Source organism: Sceloporus occidentalis, unplaced genomic scaffold, assembly GCF_023333645.1.
Source record: "Sceloporus occidentalis isolate IW3139 unplaced genomic scaffold, rSceOcc1.0.p SCAF_280, whole genome shotgun sequence".
Lineage (NCBI taxonomy): Eukaryota > Metazoa > Chordata > Lepidosauria > Squamata > Phrynosomatidae > Sceloporus > Sceloporus occidentalis.
The window spans coordinates 511,932-534,861 of record NW_028317260.1 but is presented as its reverse complement, the minus strand read 5'-3'; the positions used below and the strand labels follow the sequence as shown (position 1 = coordinate 534,861).

The 22,930-nt window shown below is 39.6% G+C and overlaps 1 protein-coding gene across 1 annotated transcript in view; it reads left to right on the top strand.

Moving 5' to 3' along the window:
• The first annotated feature begins 483 nt into the window (after window positions 1-483).
• Window positions 484-22,930, top strand: part of LOC149275560 (synaptotagmin-C-like) — a 28,066-nt gene continuing 5,619 nt past the window's right edge. The window contains exons 1-3 of the mRNA XM_089504597.1: window positions 484-637; window positions 5,424-5,802; window positions 13,545-14,094. Of these exons, the coding sequence (XP_089360723.1) occupies window positions 484-637; window positions 5,424-5,802; window positions 13,545-14,094 (1,083 nt within the window). The remainder of the gene's footprint in view (window positions 638-5,423; window positions 5,803-13,544; window positions 14,095-22,930) is intronic.

The following is a 22,930-nucleotide window of genomic DNA, read 5'->3' as shown; positions in this document are numbered from 1 at the left end:
CAATTGTGTCTGATTTCTGAACTTGTGACGATTCTTTTTTCAAAATTATTCTTCTTATAAACGTTCTAGTGAATGCCAGTGATCCACATCCTCTCACGTTGAGTAACTCCAAGGAATGTAAATGCTTACCCCCTTTACAAAAAAAAAGATGGTGGCCACTTGGGTGTTAATGAAGCACCATTTCTACAGGGGTCGTCATATTTACTAGGGAATCCACCTTGAAAGTGAGGTCACTGAGATATGATCTCAAGATCATTACAATGATAACGTGGAGAGAGAGGCGTTAAGTACATTAATTTTTAGACCAAAAAGAGAGGGGGTAGATAAGTGGAACAATAAGGGTTTGGGACAGGCATATGGCTCCTGAATCTAACATGAGACTAAGAACTGATTAAGGTTTGAGTCTTTTCAGAGGGAAAATTGGTTCCTTTTGTATTCATCTGTTGTCTTTCTGCTTGTAGTGCTGAGAGATGTTATTGCGAGATGTCCGGGGACTATGAAGAGGATTTTTGCCAAGCCACCGTCATGCTGCTGAAGGAATTGTGCTTTGGCAGCGAACGCTTTAAAGAACAGGAAAAATGTTTGGAGTTTTCCGATATGCTTCGAAGCCGGGGCATGACGAGATACATGGATACAGGTGGGCTTCAAAAAAACATTCACAAATGTGATGGATAATATTTTATTTACAGTTTCATACAAAACTCCGGTGAGGTATCTTGGCTTAGGCCAACCAGGTCTGTCGGCCCACTCCTTGGACGGGCGGCATGTCCAGGGAGACAGTAGTCCCCTACTGCAAGACCAGAGATCTCCCTAGCGTGTTGCTGCTGAATGGGCCGGTAACTGGTGAGAAATGTTTATACATCTCTCCCTTTCCACTTATCTTTCTGCGTTATTCCGGTCTCTCTGTGCACTTCCGTAAAAAAGAGCAGAGTCACGGGGAGTGTTGCTGAATTGCACCGGTAGGCCTGGTTCATGGAGAAGCGGACGAAGAAGGAAGATGCAGGACGAAGTAGACAAAGAAAGAAGAGGCAAGAGAAGAAGTGGAGCTGTGGGAAAGGAGACAGGGACACAGAAACGGTCAGCGGAGAAGGTAGAAAAACTTCGACACAGCATTAGAGAGTGTAAAAAAGCATGTGAATGAGAGTGTGAGAGAATGAGTGAGTTAGAGTGGAAAAAAACTAGGAAATTTTTGCTTTTTTTTCGTTTGTTTAGTTGGGGTCCCTCCTACATTTGTACGAATTGACAAAAACTATTATTTGTTGATACATATATATCTTCATCGTATATCACGGCGGCTTCTTTATCGTCGTTATCGGCACTTACCTTACATATTACCAGAAAACTTTCTTTTGGACCCCAGTAAGGCATTGACCTACTTAACAGGTAAAACTTTTCCGAATGTCAGATTAATCAGATTTACGGGGAATAGGAGATCTGAAAAAATTTCACTTACAACGAAACCTAACCCATTATGTATAGAATCTGCAGGATAGAATTCCAATGTACAGACAGATTATAGCATTAAGAAAGGAATCTCGCCATAATGCCTATAAACAAAGGAATGCATTTACCTGCATTACAATTAAATATTATGGAAACATTGTTAAAAATGTAATCAAAAAGAATAATATTTCTAGCCATTATCATATTATTTTTATAAAAGCCCCCAAAACCCCTCTGAGCCAACCCTATTTTAATCTCATGCAGAAAAAGTTTGGATTGCGCGTAATTGTGACCGTGTATTTTTGCTACAAGGTCAAATCTATCATTTTAAAGGGTAATGGGGTTATTTTGTTGTGCCATACATTGTTATAATACGTTAAATCGAATGATTGCTTGATGGATATTAGCGGTCTCTTTGCTCCATTTGCGCCGTAAAGGTCTAACCACACGCGTTGAGCGCTAGATTTTTCTTCTGGAATAATTTGAATAGTCAGTAAGTGATACTAACATTTCTGTTAGATTTTTTATTGTTTTTCTACAATCTTTCAGAGTCTGATGTCGTAATAGCCTTGAAGATAGTGAAGGCATCTGTCAGATTAGGTTCACCATTGCAAACACTAAATATGCACCAGATAGACAGCAAATAATTCCCTCAGCCCATTGGAATGAATCGCTTGCTCTGGTTGCTCTGTCTAGCTATGAAGTTGATGAGATTGTATCCTTATGTCAGAGTTCTGAGTTAGAAACCCTTCTTCCGCTAATGGCGGATAAGTAGGGTAGGGGGTTCCACTCCATGTTGGCTGCAAACAAGCGTGCTTGATAAATAGTGGCAGATGTCATCTAGTTTCTATGATGCCTAGGTTTCTGCCTAGGACACGTGACAATGTAGGGTTCCAAAGAAAAGGTTTCCATGGGCTGTGAATGAAGCGTGAAGACACATGGATGAGGACCACACTTTAGGGTCCTGCTCAGCAGTGGACCATGATGTTCTACAGCGTACCAGAAATGGTGACACCGAGTAATGATTATTTCCACATGCCCCATGGTACTAAGACAAGAAAGAGAATGTGCTTAGAATGTTGTAGTTCTCAGGATAAGACGAGCACGGTATTTTCCCATCACTGGCGTCAAAGAGAGGCCACCTTGTCAGCGTTTGTGCGCCTGGCAGGAGGGCAACAACTAAAGTTTGTTTTCACCAAAGCGATGACATTTGCACAGAGAAAGCAGTTGTAAAATCTTCATGAAAGCCAACGGAAACACGCGGTCCAGGAAAGGGAAATCAATAGAGCGTGTATGTAACCTGTTCGTTACAAACAGAGTGTAGAGAAGCCGGTGTCTGAAGACGCTGAATTATTTACCAGCAGAGAAGGCAAGGTGCTGTAAAGGGCAGCGATGAACAAAGGTGCGCCGGAGAAATATGAAATCCTCGGAAGAACGCAAGCGGACAACGGGCCGCCCAGATCTCAGGTCCTGGTGAAGGTCACGGACGTATCTCCTGCTGCACTCTCACCCAGCGGAATTTTTACGTCCTTTTCTAGTTTGTACAAAAACAGTGGGACCTTATTGGGTTTTCAGTATTATTTTTGGTTTAGTGGAGCTTGGGATGTAGCCATTAATAATATCAGTTCTTTTATTGAGTACGTCAAGGATAAAATGATCACGGCGGGGCTATTCTCTGGCACGTGGTGGTCTGACCTTCTCGCCCCCGCCAACTGACTTCTAAAACATCAGACCCGCGTCTATGAAAGCGATGGTGCTAGCGGAAATGTTTTTCGGTTGTTCTACTTGATATTAACTTGTCATGACAAATCTCCTTATGTCGTATCACATTCTTCAGTTAACATAATTAATTATTAAGGCATCTTGCTGAGATTGTGTCTGCCGTAGATGAAATGTACTCAGTTTTACTAACAAATTAATAAATATATATATATATATATATAAATACATATACACACCGTATATATATACCTCTATATATATAGAGAGATATTCCAAAATACTGAGCTAAAAATTAAAAAGGTAGTGAGCTTGAAATGATGTAAAATGTGGTATTAAAAGGAAATGATTGCCTAAGCAGCTCAGTTTATTGATCTCACTGGTATTAAAAGTGTTAATTACATTTATATGCAAATTAGATCTTATTGTATTACTTGAATCACTGGTTTAGTCAACATCCTTGTGTCTATAAGAGCCGAGAACAGCTGCTGAACCTGTCCTGTTTTTTTACTGGTTTTTTTTTTTTACTGTATTTCTATTTTTTCTGCATTGGGGATAATTTTTTCTGGAATATAATCTACAGGGGATTATTTTAGTGAAGGTTAATTAAGAAAGACATTTTATGGTGCCCCCTCCCTCAGTATTTGAACACTTTATCTCCCAGATCTCAGCTTCTCAGAAAATCTAGAAAACTGAAACCTACATAGATATATTAATAAAGGTCTGCTTGAAGCTGCGCATGAAATAGTTCTCCTTCAGGCCCCAAAGACCTAGGTGTCCATGCTTCACATACAATAATATGCTATATTTTCATGTTAATAGTTTGCTATGGTTACATTGAGCTGATGCTTTATGGTAATGTAAATGAAGTAATTTCCCCATAGACTTTTATACAACAGAGAGTCCGACTGGGTGATTAAGACTGAGCCATTCTACTGTTTACCACAGTCAGTATGATAGGCACTCAGGATGATGGTCTAGTAGATCGGGCTAAGATAACAGAGCGAGAACAAATGGCTAATAAACAGCTGCCGAATAGCTTTGATCTGCCGTCAGATTCTAGGTTTCTAGGTATCTAAGAGTTCTCACTTAAAACACAGTCCTATAACGGTAGCAACCAATTAAAAATCATTGGTTGCTATGGTGACATGGCAATTTTTAAACCAGAATCACAGCCCTAATTTTCTTTATATATTCAATGTTCTCATCCTTTATATAAATTAAAAATATGCATTTTTTATGTTTTTTTACCGTTATTTTAAATATATTCGTTTGAGTTAGTGAATATAAGAATTTTTAGTATTGGTGTTGCTTTTTTTTTATTTTTCTTTTATAAAATTTGGCACGGTGCCTGCACGACCTTCTATACTCTTGTTTTCCACTTAACGCAACAGCTCTTTGTTTTTGGGTGTTGGTGCCAGAAGCATATAGATTGGGTTTCATTGAGTCGTTGCTACTTTGTCTTTTTCCAGAAGGTGATTGTTCTGTGTTGGTGAGCGGAGTTATTGTACCGGTTTTGGCTGCTGATTCAGTGGGAATGAAATCTCTCGTGAACATATGTATATTTATTATTTATTAGATCAAAAGAACAAAAACATCCATTATTTATAGAGACGGGCATCTTCATCAGCGAGAGGAGATAGATATAATGTATAATATATCATATATATATATATATATATATATAACCTTTGCTCTCCCTATTATTGTTTCATTCTAACGGGTGTAGAGGTTGAGTATAAAGATACCCCACACTGTGACCTCTGCTCCCTGGTGGTCTAGTGTCATAGAGAAGGGAAGTAGTAGTGATAAATTGTGGAATTTATACATTTTTCATAACTGCTCCCCCATCTTTAACGCTCTTTGTCTAAAAGGTCAGATGATATCTGGGCCCTTCTAAATATATGAAATAGTGTCATCACCCACTATGATTCCTTTATGTCCCTCACTATATAGTCCTCAGCACAGGGAGGTCAACATCTGCTTGTCTTTATAAAGCAGTAACATCTTGTCCATTAAGAACCAGCCTTAGACCCATAGAACACCTAGATCCTAGATCTTGTTTAGGACACACTATATTTTCAGGGGCACCAAGATATGCAATGGGGAGGGATTTCATGGTAGTATTCATGGTTGTCCATGGTTGTTCCACAGTTTGTGGCCAGGATCATTCTTTGTAAATAGAGACCCATCAAACTCTATTCGTATAGAGATTTATTCCATTATGACTAATCTTGTTTGCATTTCTACTTCTTTCCTAGATGTCTCTGTAAGCCTACTGTCTGTCATTGTCACCTTCTGTGGGATTGTCCTTCTTGGGGTCTCGCTCTTTGTTTCCTGGAAGTTGTGTTGGATTCCATGGAGGGACAAAGGATCGTCCCAGACCCAACGCAAAGATTATGGACATCATGGCCATCTCCACCATTCCCACTATGGGGACCTGCTGGTCGACCGCGTGGAGCTTGGACCTGAGATGCCTGAACGGTCTTATTTAGATATGGATTCTTACCCAGAAACCAACATTAAAAATAGTCAGACGTCTCCTGACATACCAGTGGAAAGTCAGACTGGGCCTAAGGAATCGCAGATACCTTATGCACAGTCCCATCAGCAAGTAGCAAACATAGCGCCGGCCTCAAGGTAAGTTACATCTTATTCATATTATTATTATGTTAAAATATTACAGAAACCTGATGAAAACTAGATATCGCTTTACTGGTTCCAAAAAAAAGACAGAGCTTCAGAACGATATGATCCCATTGATAAGTTTGCATGAAAAGAAGGGACCTCTTATGTGACTCTGTATCATACGTTACAAATGTGCCACTAAAATATTATTAAAAAAAAATATCACAATGCTTAATTTTGGGTTTTTTGGGGGTTATCCCAGCACATTGATTATTTATTAAGAAATTCTCATTTATGGTCCTTTTTGTTTCATGTTGTTCCAATAAACGCGTTTATCTGCAGGTCTGGAGGCCACCATTGTATGCAGTCATGTGATAGTTTAGTTACTTTCCATATCTCAAACACAACACTAAGCTGGTCCTTTACGGCAACGCTCTGTGTATAACAATACTTGTGTTAATGAAGTGCTTTTCTCCAACAGGGGGTCCGTCTGTGCGATTAAGACCAAGCCATTCTATTGTTAGCCACAAGGCAGTGTTATAAGAACTCAAGTGTGTTTGCCGAGCGATTTGGCTAAGATAATAGGACACAACACGTGTTACATTGTATTCTGTGTAACAGAAAATGGCGTTATATAAAAAAAAAAAATTCAAGGGGCGCTCGTATTAAATAAAACTATAATATGAGTTAAATATCACGGAAAGAGTAATAGCGTTTGGTTTATTGAGTTACTTAGAGCCTTGGCTGCATAGTTTGGCACGCTTTAAAGTTTACCAAATACATAAAATGAAATATACAACATTATTACTTATAATGCTACTTATTATTATTATACCCCTGGGAGATATTGGAGAGCCTCTCTTAATTTGATATTTTTCATTGACTTCTGGCGCGTAAACTTTCCGCGCGATACAAATTCTCTGCCTGTATAATTACTTGTCCAACGCTACAGCTTATTAATTTTCATAAACGCCTTCCATCTTTTGGAAAGAATGCTACGTTTTGTTGCACACTGGGTTTTCATAAAATATGAAGTGCGATGGAATAATACATATTGTGTAATTACACACATAAGTGTACTTACTGAAACATTCCGTAATGATTATTATTCTAAGTGTGTTGTTTGCCGACAGACGTTAAGCAATGATTCACCAATTTTGTGCATGCCGTGGAGGAGGTAAAATTCACAAAAATGATAGTATTTAAAAAAAAAATGGTTTCCTCTTTTATGAAAGGACCTGCGTTTGTGGGGCTTCTTAACTTAAAGGTGCTCTCCCATCTACACGCATTTAACTTAATGCACCATCACATATATTATTCCCCGAACTGTTGGACTACAACATTTGTAGTTTTTGGCGGGTTATACTTAATGGTCATGGGGCAGAAAGTCAGACACTGATAGGTTGTTTCCATAGAAACTGGAAAAAAACGTCTTAAAGCCTTTCCGTGTCCTTGTTATGTGATCAGACGTTCAGATGAAAGAATAAAATGACGGGTCTGCCAAGGTTTATGTGCCTAGCATGCTTGAGAGTGCAATTAATATTTTGTCTAAGTGGAACAGCACCTTAAAACCACTTGATTCAGACAAATCCTGTCTCTTAGGTTGAGATGACTGATGATTGCTCCGCAAATAAACAGTCTCTTTCTGTGGCTGGAGGGCCACCTAGTTTTGCTTTTGAGGGCCAGTCCTTCCCATCCACCAGGGGCAGTACTGAATAAAGAAGGGCTAAAAGTGTCTTCAGTTTGGTCTACCGCCTTTTAGCCCCCCAAAAATACATTTTTATAATCCCTATACTCAGGGCTCCCAACTGTCCCTGTTTAGCAGGGACAGTTCCTCTTTGTCTGCTATTTCCTCCCTGATGTCCAAAATTGCCTGTGGGAATTTGGAACAGCGGGATAAGACATAGACATGAATATGAAGCTGGCCCTTCTTTGCAACTATAACGACTTCCACTCTTTTGGAAAGGCTTTCCACAAGATTTTCGGATGTTTCTGTGGGAATTTTTGCCCATTCATCCAGTAGAGCGTTTGTGAGGTCAGGCGCTGATATTGGACGAGACGCCCGGCTCGCAATCTCCATTCCAGTTCATCCCAAAGGTGTTGGATGAGGTTGAGGTCGGGGCTCTGTGCGGCGGGCGCAGTCATGCTGGAATAGAAAAGGGTCTTCCCCAAACTGTTCCCACAAAGTTGGAAGGAGAACATTGTCCAAAATGTCTATAGTATAGTGAAGCATTAACATTACCCTTCTCTGGAAGTAAGAGGCCCAAACCCTGATTTCAGTAATTAAGACACTTGTCCCAATACTTGTATCTATATAGCGTGTGAGCTGGGATTATATAACCACACAAGGTTTGGAAATACCACACAAGGTTGTATCTCTTTAGGAATTATAGTCCTTTTTATTAAAAGGTCCAGCAAACAAAACATTAATATAAAACAAACAAAGCCTCGCTCTCTGAGCAATAACTAACGGTTGGAACTGGCTGTAGTTGGACGGCTTCCCCGCTGCCAACAAACAAGATGTAGCAGAGACCTTTTTCTTCTTAAGGAATATTTCTGTAGACTCTTGAGGAGAGAAATGCCGTCTCACTCACTCCTTGAGTCCTCTCCGCCGAGTCCCTCACAGGGAAACTTTATATCCACCTCCCGCTGATCATTGCCAACAGGTGATGACCCACCTGGGAGATCCAGAACACCCGGACTGGACTCCCCACCTGCTGCAAGTAAACTGTGGAGTAGAGCACTGGCCCTCCCGTCTCTCCAAAATGCTCCACACCAGGGACCCAAACTAAATTACAGAATGTCCTCTATTCTGTCTGCCACAAAACATTCTCCCTGGGGTTATCAGACACACCGCACTGCAATATGCTCCAAGAAACATAGACCCCAGGCACCGGCATGCCCCTCTCCCTGTCACACGTGTATGTATACCCATGGCGAGTTTGTCAGGAGGAAAGGAGCGGGTGGACACCTGTTATGTTACAATATCACCCCTCGAAGAGGTCAACCGCAAAGCAATTTAATTAGACTTGTGCCTTGTAATTTATAATTTAGTTTTGCGCCGACTGAACGTGACGACCTCCATAATTAGACTGTTACATTTCCTGCAGAGAGACAGCCATTGGGTGCATCACTTTCACACGCGCACGGAAGGTGCGAAAAAGTACGTGACATTCCTTCTATTATTATATCACCCCGTGTCGCTCCGGCAAAGGGTCCAAAAAACAGAATCGAATGCTTCTAGATTATTCAGAGTTCTATACAAATTCTTCACTTTTTAGTTACCTTGTATTTAAATAGTCGGTTATTTCTTTTGTGGATAATAGTACCTGGAATTCTGACGGCTGAGACTCTCGCCACCTCATTCCCAAACCTCCTAATAAATATTTTTATATTTGCTAGAATGAATGAACAAATTAACACAGCTTGTGAACTGCAAATAATGTAGCAAAAAAACACGAATAATATGGCATTCTACAAATTCTTAGGATAGACGAGAAAATGTTTCTTATGTTATTTATTTCAGGCACTGTTACCGTACCGCAAAAATGAAAATGAAAAGGTATTAAATTAAATTCCAGGCATAATGGGTTCATTCTTCGCACGTTCCTAGAGCCGCCATCTAAATTGTCCAATAACTATGAACTCCATCTTAAAAAAAATGATATATTTATTAGTTGTGCCTCTTAGGGACACTTCAGAAAGAGTTTAAATAATCCTCGAATGCAAATCTAAAAAAAAGATAATTAATATAATGCCAGTTAATTGCCAACGCAGCCTATTATACGCTCACCCGAGACCAGTAATTCTCTCGCTAGAAAATTATAGGCTTCCGCGAGTGTCACAGAAAGCCCCAGCTGAAGAGGATAGCTTCTGAGGGCGAGCTGGAGTCACAGATGTGGCCAGCCATAATGACGCTAGAAAGGTAAAAGGGTTGAGGATCACAACATGAATTAGAGGTTCATTAAATTTTGATTGATTTCCTGGGTCTTCGTCTACGATATTGGATACTTTGCTCATTTGTAGTGATTTAGCTGCCGGAGCACTGTTTGTACAAGAAGTGTGGCTTAAATAAATGTAACATTTTAATCTCGACAAAACAAAAAGAAAGATACATGGCCGCTTAACCACTGCTTAGAGCTGGGTGAGATGATATGGGCTCGAGACCCATGTCTGTCTCAGGAGAGGAGGAACGTGAACATGAGCAAAATTCAAAGGTGGAAGCACCTACAAGGGCTTCGTCTCTCCACCATCATCTGGTCCTAGGTGTGTGCCCTGAAGGTAGCCCAGGCCAATGCTTGGCCCATGGCCTCTGGCACATGAAACCAGGTCTTGCTAGGCAATGGCGCACAGGCCACTTCTAAACTTGGTGCTGTAGCTGAAGACGGTGCAGTTACTAAACCAGATGGAGCTGTCTCATAGACCCTCCGGAGCCAAGGGTCCAAAGCAATCAATTTGTAATAGATTGACTAATTTAAGGTAGACTAAAACATTTCAACTTGCATTAAAGTTCCTAACTCAGTGGATATCGCTATCCATTATGAAGCGCCAACATTGGGGTCAGACTCTGGCAAGAAGGGCCAAGTCAGCTCTTAAATTAAATTCACGGAATGAGAAGTTTTAACTAAATGGAAGGATGATAATGAGATACAAAAACTACTAATAATCTGTTCTGAATAGAATTTACCAAAATACGAATACAGTCTATGGTCTCGATGAAGGTAATATTCTTAGACATTACCATTGAGTTTGGCGAGGTCACGGCTTGGTGTGGATCCCTATGAGTTTGAATGTCAGGACACCTGAAGCCACCATGTTGAAATGTTACCCAACTATTATAAACGCAGATAAGCCATTCTCTCTAAATAAAATTCATTGGCGGGGGAAAAAAAACTGATAACGTTTCTCCTGTAGAAAATAGAATTTGCCGTATATTTTATTACTTTACTGAACTCAGGAGAAAAAGGTAAAACATGCAAGAATTGTAGGAATTATGATAATTCTACCATTATGGTGTCAGTCTGTGCAATTTATCAAACCTACGATGGCACCAGAGGAGAAACAGATCAATATTATTTGAATACCACTCATATCGACCTATACTGAATCAACTAACCAAAAAACGCCATTCAATTATCCCACTTACAGAACGCTATAAATATTCTTTGAACGTTATCCACCCACGTTAACACCACGGTATCGCACAAAACACAGCAGCTGTCTCCTGGGCTCATATCGCTTGCTGGTTGTCTGGCTAGTTCACGACGTGCGAGGACCTTTTCTCCGACAGACAGATGTGACAGTTGTTTTTATCTGTTGGGTTTGCCTTTTTTTTTTTTTTTTTGTGAGCCGACTGTGAAAAAAAGGAGACAGCGGGAGAATACGTTTTATTCTAGAAACATTTTATGAAATTATGGACTGTAGACATGAGTTGGAACGTAGGTAGCAGATTGAGCACCTTCTAAGGGCTTCTGTGGGACCCCCTCAAGAATATGTGTGATGCTGATTTATCATAAAGTTATATCTCTTTAAAATGTATTTAAAATAATGGAATTCTGTATTTTGTCCCTAAATTACAAAAAAAATTACTTGGACCAACTAAAATTTTCCCAAGGGCCCCAACAACCTAAACTGACCATTTTTCTGTAAAATCTACCATTGTTATATGTTTTATTTATTACAATTTTTTTTTAAGGAAGCAGCACACGGGGCTTGTATGGTTTAGGTTTACGACATACGAAACATGTAATATTTGTTGAAATACTTTTCTATAAAAGTGTGTTTTCTTAGATCCAGATATTTTTGTGTAAGGTTTACATTAAACATACACAGAAAAGATACTTGGGTGATTTTTAATTTATCCCTTTAAAACTTGGACCATTAGTCCCCACTCATGGTGTGTATTCAGAAGCAGGTCTAATTACAGTTACAAGGTCTTAATAGTAAGGTCTGCCTTTTTGCATATGGTACAAACGTCTGCAACAGGGTAGACATCCCTAGTGGAACAAGACAAATGGCAAATTATTAAAATAAATGAAGAATAGAATGAAGATCGAGAGTGTGGTAGTTGCAGTTTAACGTTGATAAATGTAAGGTTATGCACTTGGAATGTAAAAATCCCAGAATATAGCATTGAGGGCGCTGTCTGGGGCACTGTTCTGAGAGTGACAACCGTTGAGAAGGACTTGGGGTAATTATTTATCAGACTTTAAAAGTAAGCAGGCAATGCAATAAAGTGTCGGAAAAAGCAAGCAGGGTGCTGGGTTGTATAGCGAGAGGCATAAGTAGCGGGAAGGAGGAAGTTCTGTTTCTTTACAGATCTCTGGGCAGACCTCATCTAGAGTATTGGGGACAGTTCTGAAGACCTCTATCTCCAGGAGGATATTGACACATTGGAGAGAGTTCAGAAAAGGGGAAAAGGGGAACTAAAACGGTGAATGGTTTGCATGATAAGAGTTATCAGGAAGACCGAGGGATTTCAATATGTCCGGCTTGGGGGAGAGAAGAGAGGGGACGAGAGAGAGACATTTAAATACATGTTTAGAACAAGAGGCCATAATCTAAAGCTAGAGAGTCAGAGGCTTGGATGAAATGTAATGGGGTTTTACTTTACTGAGAGGGTGGTAGATGAGTTGAACATCCTCCCAGCCGAAGCGGTAGAGGCTAACACAGTGGGGCAATTTAAACATGCAGGGATAGACATACGGCTCCTGAATCTAAGACGAGACCAACGACTGATTAAGGTCCGAGTCTTTACAGCAGAAAAAATGGGCAGACTAGATAGGCCGATTATTCTTATTTTGGGGTTGTGTTAAGAGGGTCATAACCCCGAGAAAACACGTATTATAGAAGTGAGTGAGACGTAGCAAACAGCAGAGTATCTTTTATCTCCACATCGCTGGCTGAGCCGGTCGGATCTTCCCCCGTGATTTTTCTGCTTGTCTGTCGCAGTACGGGAAGACGCTGTCAGGAAGGATTACATCACATCACAGCTGGCACCTGCTCTTATCGGTCGGAGCGGCTTAGTTTAGCCTTTTTCTCTTGAAACCTAAAGCAGGAGGGAGTGTGACATAAGTGAATACGCTACGGTTTTTATCACGCCCAACTAACCCAAGGCTAGAGGAACATCACGGGAACTGGAGTTCATGCGGACAACCAGAGTCGTTTTACCTGATGGGAGTTTTAGTTAGATTCCTTCCAGATTGCTAAATGCTATTGTGGGGGCTAAATAAACAAATACTCGGCCAAATAAAACTCTATTCAATCCAATCAATAGAAAATGCTCTGTATATTTATATATATAACATATAGGCGCTGTTTGTCTGTATATCGATTGGTATAAAGTATGTTGAAGATGACAGGTCCACTTTAAATAATTGAAATGTTAATTTGAGTGCAATGTTTATATATTCTTATTATTTATAGTCCCCCCCCATATGTCAAATTTAGGAAAGATATCCTTTACATAAGTCTTTGTACATGGTGTCTCCCCTCTTGGGGTAAAAAGATGAGAACGTGTTTTGTGCAGGCTCAGAATTTCGAAACCATGCCTTTCATTTTTATTTTATTTATATTTATTTTAATTTTGTCCACTTTCTTTTCACAAATCAGGCAGCTTTTCGATGATTCATTTAGCCATTTCAGGAAATGTGCCGATCACGTGATGTCAGAGCCGGCTCTTAAAAAAAAAAAAGAAATAAAAATGAATAGCTGGAATTTAATACCCTTTTTTTTAATCGTTTTCCCCCCGACAGGTACAGTACGCTGCCAAGACCTATGACTCAACAGTTGTCTAGCCCTGATTTCTCAGGTCACGTGGATGAGAAACCAGAGCAAACCACCAGCATCGGTCAGATCAAGCCAGAGTTGTATAAGCAACGTTCAGCGGACGCGGAGATGAAAAAACAAGAAGCCACCAGCTGCGGACGGATCAGCTTTGTCCTGCGTTATGCCTACAATACCGAACAGCTAGTGGTCAAGATTCTTAAAGCCTTAGACCTCCCGGCGAAAGATGCTAACGGGTTCTCAGACCCGTATGTGAAGATGTATCTGCTGCCAGATCGCAAGAAAAAGTTCCAGACTAAAGTTCATAGAAAGACTCTTAACCCAATCTTTAATGAGACATTCCATTTTAACGTGCCCTTTAATGAGCTTCAGAACCGCAAGTTGCACTTCAGTATTTACGACTTCGACAGGTTTACTCGACATGACCTTATTGGGCAGGTTGTGCTGGATAACCTGCTGGAGTACTCTAATCCTACAGAAGAGAGTCCCATCTGGCGAGACATCTTGGAAGCCAGCTCCGTAAGTAAATCTACTAGATGTTCTACTCCTTCATGATTGTAGCAACAACATGTCAATATCTTATACAGTAAAGACTACACTGAAGTTTCATACCAAGGAAAAACAATCCCCTTGGGTTGACCGGTCAAGCCTTCACATTGGAGGTCAAAGAGATGTCTATTGTGGTTGAGTGTTGCTTAAAAAAGTTGAATTATTTCTATCTAATGTTTCCACCTAGTGGATACAAATTTGGAACTGATCTTAAAAAACATATGGGGCACGTTCTCCGGAGGGCTGGTTAGAAATGTGGTGATATATAGTTGGAGGAGGACCTGGTGGGCTGAACAATCAACCTGCCTCATATGTCCAGCCACCTCTGGATTTATTAAATCAGAGCCCGGGGATGCGGTGTAACTGTATCAAGGTGCTCCTCTTAATATATTGTAAATTAGCACACTTGGGTCAATATGTTTTACATGTGGGAGCTGTAGTTGTGGTTTGTGCTACATTATGGTGGGTCCACAGACCTGGTTGAAAAGAGAAATGGGGAGCTTGGCAGGTATGGGTTTTTATGATTCGCTTTAAAAGAGATTGGCCACCATAGGAATGAAAAGTACTTTTTGGTGATTTTATTTGTTCTGTAAAATCCTGTAAAACTCTCTCTCTGTAGTAATGCAGGCCAGGCCAGTGGTAATGGGGATTAATTTCTGGGCAGGCGGGTTAATGTTGCCAAAAACAGTTAAAAACTGTACATTTTTTAAAATCAGAGAGCTAAGCCTGGACACATCTTGCGAAACCTATTTCCACGCTTTTTGACCCAGAATAGATTTTATTTTGGTATCTTGGTATCATATACTTATTGTTTGGTTACGACTTCCATTTGGGCTTTTTATTTGGTGTAATGGGCCACACATCTCCTGGAATCAGCCTTTGTTTATTCAGCTGTGCTTGTGTCTGGATTTCCAACAGTATCTCCGTTCAGCAGATAATCTGCTTGCTTTTAATCTAATGTCTAAATGTGTCCTTAAACATTGCCTATCGCCTGGTCATTCCTTTATTCTCTTTGCTTGTCATAAACATTGTTCCGCTTTTGTAACGATGACGTCTTGTAGGTTCTTCTCACGTGCCTGCGATGCAATCAGATCTTTCTTCAAAATAACCTTTGTTGGAAATCACAATGATATTTTCCTCCTCGGTGGTCTGCAAGAACACTGTGGAGCCACACAATGTTACAGAACCACCTTTTTGTGTCTAAAATAGAATATGGGGCCAACTCAAGGTCTTCTACAGCAGAAGCCTATTGGGGATTGGCCTTCATAATATGGCTGGCCTTCAGTGAACATGAACACAATAATGGGTAGAACTTCCCCAAAACTAATTTAAATTGACTCCAGTTCTTCTAGTTATTTTTACTTTTGTTTGATATTTCTGGGTTTTTTTTCCTGTTATCGAACCACGCTCCAAAAATCTACTTAACCACAGCCAACAAATCCAGTATTTCATCACATCACGGAATGGTAGATTGTCCCACCAGGTGTCTGTGTGATATTCCGTACAGTTTCTGGGGTTCTGCTTGTTTAGAGAGTCCCATGGCAGGTAGATCAGTCACTTTCAATGAGCCTCTAGCTCCTAATTGTCTTGAGGATGTCAGGTTCTTAGCTCCTCCATCTCCTTGATCTCCATTCACGGTTACTCTCTCCTACACACAAGCTGTTTGTTTAAAAGCCCAAGAGGTAGACGTTCACATCAATCAGGAGACAATTCCATTCCGACGTTCGGGTAGGGATGTGTCAATTAGCGTCAGGGTCGCCTAGCAGGAATTATTTCTGTTACAGTAAATTTGACAATGTTTTAGCAGGGAATATTATGATGTCGCCCATCTTCTCCGCAATTCATTTGTGCAGTTTGTACAATCGTTTGGTGTTCTCATTACGTTGCCAGAAACCTGCCAGATGTTTTACCTTTACAAGGACACGCTTTATGCTATATAATACTGTCTTAACCCAGTATTGTATAAAATATAATTTACTTTGTATTGTAAATGTTACAAAAACATAAAAAAGCACTTACTAAATATACGGTTATTCCCAGTTGGACAGAAAAGATCAGTAATATAATAGTTTTTCGAAAACTCCCCCAAACACAAAAATAATAATAGGAGAATAATAATCTAAGCATAAAGCACCCCATAAGGGCTATACATAATGTATAAGCTCGAGCTGAATATTTTACACAATTTTTTACCTTTTCTCTGGATTTTGTCACAATAAATTAATTATTTGGGGGGAGGGTTATCATTTTTGGGGGATTTCCTCCTATTTTCTGAAAAAAAAATAATGTTTTTTTTCTGTTAGTTAATATTCTTATTTAGATAATTGGAAACTCCAGAAGATTAAAAAAAAAACTATAAGGAAAAGGTCTGTGTGAGGAAATATGAAAAATGTAGTTGATGGTATTATGTAGTAGAACATTCCAAAAACCAGAAAGGTTAGATGGAGATCATGGAATATTTTGAATTGGAAGGGGGAGAATAAAGATACCTTTTCAACCATATTATTCAATGAACAAAAGACCTAAACAGTCTCGAAAACTTGCAATCCATTATACGCCAGTTAGCCATCATCATCTGTACCAACTTTGCTTTCTCTCTTTGTATGGCTAACGTGATACAACTCTACACGTTATCATCATGACAGTTAGGAACGTTCATGCATTGATTCCAAGCTCGTCCATAAACAGACGTTGGTTTTCATTTTCATTTTTTAAGAAGTTTTCTGTTTTTCTTAGAATTCAGCCCAGACTGTAACATAGTCTTTACTTAAATGTGTATTAAGGAATACCCGAGGTCCGCCAAGTGTCGCTTCACACTGCCTTCCATGAGCCTCCCAAACAGGAAAAGCGGCCAACAGTCATCTTCCCCATTCCAACAGGCCCCAGGGGGCTCCTTATTGCTTGTGCTGAGAAATTAAAATGATTAAAGTTACTATAAACATATCTGGAACATACAAATAAATAAATAACATCTCCCAAGTAGAGTATGTTTGTATAGAATGCCCCCACATGTGGAGCATTTGGGCTTCTTCACAAAATACATCATCTACTTGACGTGACGTAAGAACATTAGTGTCGACCTATAATTAATTAGCGGAGCCAGTTTTCCGAGGCGTATCCGTTGTATCGCATTCAAAGGTTACAAAGGATATTAGGCGTTTGCAGTCGGTTATCTGGCCGCACACGCTAACATGCAGCGACCCTTGACCTCCGGGGATCTGTAGAGAGTTTCATTGATGAATTCTATTGACTCTAGCCAAAAAATCTAACAATCGGACCAGACATCTAATTAATTTTACACACCCCCCCCTGTCTTATCATATAAATGAATTATGTTGGCATTTCCACAACATTAAATGCTTAATGACTACGCGCTAGTCGTAAATCTTACATTAGACGAGATGTTCCTCTGTAAAGGTACCTTGAAAAAAGGCTGTTGATGTCCATAGTATGTCGTCTACCTAATGTGTTTCTACGTTACTCGATAAGCACCTGTTGTAAGGTCACAGGAGGCTGCCCGCATGGTATTCGGCATGTACCGACACCCCAATAAAAGCTAATGAAGTTATCAAAAGGTACAGCTTCTTCTTCTTTCCCATTTGTCTGTATCTGAGAATAATGTGTTCAAAAATAATTGAACGGACGTTTTCATATCCCAGATGGCCTTACCAAGGAAGGATGTGTATCAAAATATTTTAAAATGCATTAAAAATACCCAAAAACGTTGATGTAGGGAGAAGCTGCAGCTCACTGGTCCATCGGTGGCTTCAGATTATTCTCATCACTGATTGGCTGCTTAAAGTATCCAATCAGTGTCCGGAACATGTTCCAATTGAAGCCATTACTGAGGCAGTGCTGGAGCTGACTGGAGGTGAGTATATCCTATGGCAGGAGATGTCCTTAGCCGACAAATAGACGAGTAGTCGGGGAAAGGGGCAAATACATATGGGGGACCCCACATATATGTAAAATGATCTTTCAGCTATATAAAGTATGCATTAAAGTATACATAATAGGTGGAGTGTCCCTTTATGCTGAAACCAGAAACCAAATCGACCATGATTCTAGAAATAAAAATACACAATTTTAACAAGACAATTTTTTTGCCTAATTTTACAAGCATTTCCTGATTTTATGTCCACATTATAAATGCTGCTGCCCCCCCATTCCTTAGGTTTTCTGTATAATCAGTGTTTTCCTAAAGAAAACAAATAGTGTTTTTGTGTCGTAAAACACTGTACTTTCTTTACCAGCTGTGAATTATTTTCAAAAACAACAGTATTACTACAGCTGTGGCTTAACACACTTTTCTTTTTTGCCAAAAATAAATAAATAAATAAAAAGGCAAATTAAATACAATATGTTTTTGAATGAAAAATAGTAAAGTTCCATCATTATCATTAAAATTATCCTCTTAATCCTCTGATTCTAAAAAAATTTAAAAATTCAATTAAAATTTAGACTAAATTAATTCTTCTGCTCACACCATGAAATTTAAGATTGGGCAATGCAAAAAAAAGTCATTTATAATATTAAACAGGAAAATATTCTCTTATTATTGAAAATACCTGTTTTATTTCAGTAAATTAAAAGACATAAATAAGTATTGTTTTGTATAGTTTTAGGGTTAGCAAGAAGAATGGTGCGACGCGTTTCGCCTTTATTCCAAAACAACATTTAGCAGATATGATCAAAGCGGACCCGTTTTCCTACTAATTCCTTAAATTTCACGCTTCATCAGATTTAAATCATTATAAATGGCACTGGTAATATTTACTTAAAGAAAAGCAGGGATAGCGCCAAAAAAAGTGAATCTTTGTCTTTATAACAATTCCTATAGGCAGCTGCTTACATCACTAAATTCTACATTAAAAAAATATATATATTATAAAAACATTATAAGAGTATTTAATATTCTAGTTATAGATTTATGCAAATGACTACCCACCCAGAGTCACATGATAATGTTCTATTAGTTAATAATGACATCAAATGAAATTAATCTGGGAAGTCGAAACCTGACATTGCTTTTTATGACTGGGTTTTAAGTGAAAAGAAATGCAATTTAATTTATAATTAATATTTAATCGTAATGGTAATATTTTACTAACCACAGGGAAAAAGAGGACAGTAATAGACATTATGAGTAGCTCACCTTCGTTATTGCCAATAAGCTGGTATTGTAACTCTCATCAAGTTTATCTACGTAAATAGCAAAAGAGTTTGCTTCTATTAAACTAACACTCTTAAACATGACAACTTTATGTACTGTCCTTGTCTTGATCTACCGAATGAATCTACCCAGACTTCATCTTAATGCATTGATGTAAACAACTGGTCATTATCCCCTTGGTCATTATCCCCTTGGTCATTATCCCCTGTCTTGATCTACTGAATGAATCTACCCAGACTTCATCTTAATGCATTGATGTAAACAACTGGTCATTATCCCCTTGGCCATTATCCCCTTGGTCATTATCCCATGGTATCCTATGGTTAGGTCCTATAGGTTTCATCTGTAGTAGGGCAATGTTCCCCTTCCACTCCATTTTTAACATCAACGTAAACCCCATGGACCAATTATAATGAGCTCTTGCACATCTTTGCTGGTATGTTCCTTGACTAAAACCATCCTTCTTCTTCTTTTTTTTGCTCTTTTTCCTTCTCCTTCAACAAGGATGAACATTTTCTCTTTATGTTTTTCCATAACAATGGTAGTCTTCTTACTTCCATTCATCATGTTGGGTGATGTTCAAGCCCAGAGGAGCAAAATCTTTTGACAATCTCCACTTCATCGTGATCCACCTTGAGTTCCTTTATAGAGCCACTTGTCTGGATTTTCTCATTCATGATGACTTCTTAATGTTAAGGTTTGGGCCATCAATTGAAATATCTTCTTTTAGCTACATTATTAAGTATTCTAGAACGTATTTATTTTCCGTCATGAAGGTCGCGTCTTCATCTTGTCTTCGGCTGTTGGCGTTTCTTCTGATGGTTTTGGTTCCAAGTTTATTGTTGCCTTTTCCTCAGCGTGAAAGCCGTATATGTACTGTGACAAATCACGCTTTAGATGTATTTTCTTGAAACTACAGAATTTGGTTGATTTGGTCCTCACCATCAGGGCATGATTTCTGTCTAAATTATTGTATGAAGCAACTAAGATTTATTGTCCACGTGTTTACGTATGTTCTATAGTTTCTCATGAGTCCCTTGGCTTTGCTACAGATGATGGAGTATAGAAATATTTCTTAACGGAATTCTCTACAGAATATTTGCAATTTCATTGTGGGATTGTGTTCCTTTCTGGAATCTTTCATGAAAATGTAACCACAGGAGAGGTGGACATTTCCACAGGATGCTGTTGCAGTAGCATATACATATTCTCATAACCGGGAAGTCTCCAGGTGAAGGCCTGTTTCCCCCTGGTCTCCTGGTCAGTTTCTTCTTTCTGGCCAAGGCATGGGCTTGTGGTCGTTCCCACTCGCCACTCACATTGCACCTACTTACCACCTGCTTTCCCTCGCTTCCCATCCAGCTTCATCCCACAAAAGGCACAGTAGAGGTCTATGCTGTTGATGCTGTCTATTTCATATTTAAGGTGACCCTTCTTATGTGTTCTCCTTGGAAGGAGAGCTGCATGTAGCTTACCATGGGAAGTTCCCATATATGTCCATTACTACCTGGGGTATCAAGGACTTTATCTAGGGTACGTATACTCAATATGCCCGCTTTACTTATGTTCTATGGAGTCCGTCTTGAGGGATGAACATTGTGAAGGACTGGAAGATGCTGTTGTCATCTGCCATGATACATTATATTATAATGACAGGTGGCAGGGCCAGCCACCAGGGTAAAAGTTCCCAGCCGTCCCATAAAAAAAGATAAAACATAAAAAAGGTAACTCCCGGCATAAAAACCTGCTTCCACATTTAATTAAAAACTCGATAATTTAATGCTCCGTATTCTGAAGCTGCCCAATTCAGTAGACAAATACGTGATATAAATCAAGGACGGCTTGCCATCCAGTTGGCTTCCTCGTACCGAACCGGATCAAACCCTCCGGGGTCTATTTAATAAGCTCAGAAATGAATGATCTCTGTGCGATGGGCCGACGTTTCTCATTTCGGGAAAAGCAGTAGCATTTCTTGGCCCTGTTTCAAGAGACACGGATTTCAATAACGTTTAATATGTATGGAGAAGGAAGCTCGGTTGATTAGTTTGGGTAATTGCTTCGGCTATAGACAGTATGCTCTGCGCAGGTCCGAAGCTAACGGCAGCAGACAATATCTTTCTTTTTTTATTAGTATTTATTGCCTTTAAGAGCCAAAAAGCATTTTAATTTCAAATTAAAAATAAGCCAGGACTCCTGTAGAAGTAAACGGTATAAGTGCTTTGGTCTTCTTGACTGCTGTATAATTACGTCTGGTGACCTTAACCTCTTTTAATTTGTGGAGGGTTTTTTTTTCTTCTCTTTTTTCTCTCTATCTCTCTCCCTCACACACGCACTCGCCCTCACCCTCACGGATAATCTAAAGCTATCTGTTCTATAGCGATGATAAAGATTTTTTTTTATCTGTAGTTTTTTTCTACATAATGTATATGTTTGGTCAATAAAACCCCGTGAAAGTCGCTATAATTGTTATCTGATGGGGATGATTTAATTTAGGGGAACGAGAATATTAAAGGGGTAGTGATAGCATATATACACTGTCTAGGTTGAAAAAAAATCTCTGCTGGGATCATTTTACCCATACATCCCAAAAGTACACTTTTCTGCAGTACAGTCATGATTTTGGGGGGGGCACTTTCGCAGTGTAGTTGCCCCACTTTCTCTGATCTCCCCTCACCAGCCTGTATAAAACCAATTGAGGTCTGAGCGTTCTGTGTCTTAGAACACGAGGCCATTATCTAAAACTAGAGGGTCAGAGGGTGGTAGATTAGTGGAACAGCCTCCCAGCAGATGTGGTAGAGGGTAACACAGTGAGGGAATTTAAATATACATGCATACGGCTCCTGAATCTAAGACGAAACGGGGAGACTGGATGAGGCCGAAGGGGTTTTATCTGCCGTACATTCTACGTGTCTACACGCTGATGTGTGTATGTTGTATGTTGCATGTACTTTGCTTTCCGGGCACACGTTGGCGCGCATGTGTTTCTGCGGCAAGAACTCGTTTTTGTTTCTCATCACCGATGAATTTGTAATGTCACAGATCGCTGGCTCTGACAAGTCATACATATTTATTACGCTGGAAATGGGACAGAGCCGGGGCGCAGACAACAACATTGGGCTACAGACACAAAAAACAGATGGAAACCAAAATAAAAAAATGAAGATATAAAAAATAACGTCTTCTTAATTCCCGAGGTTCCACCACAAAAATAAAAGGCTGGCGCAGGGTAATGGGGAGGAATAATCATGCAATCCCATGATTATTCTTTAAAAACAGCTGCTACATGGGTGCCCACTAAAAATTTTACCAGTTGGGGAGAAGCAGAATATTAGCCCAGGGTCGGGATCAGGGTACAAGCAAAATAGGGTGGAATTTCAGGGGGTAAATGGGTGGGGGTAATAGCTGGCTCCACATACTATTGCCCAATCGGACATCAGGGGCCAGTCCAATAGCCCTGGAGTTAAGCTATATAGGTACTTATTTTCTAAGGAAGGGACCTCTGAGGTCGGGTGCCTTAAAACGTCAAAGAGATAAATCCACAGCTGGATTTAGAACCACGTGCCTCCCAAGTGTCTTGCTTCAGGAGGGACAGTCCCATTTCTTCGCAAAATAATTATTATGCGGTGCAGCAGG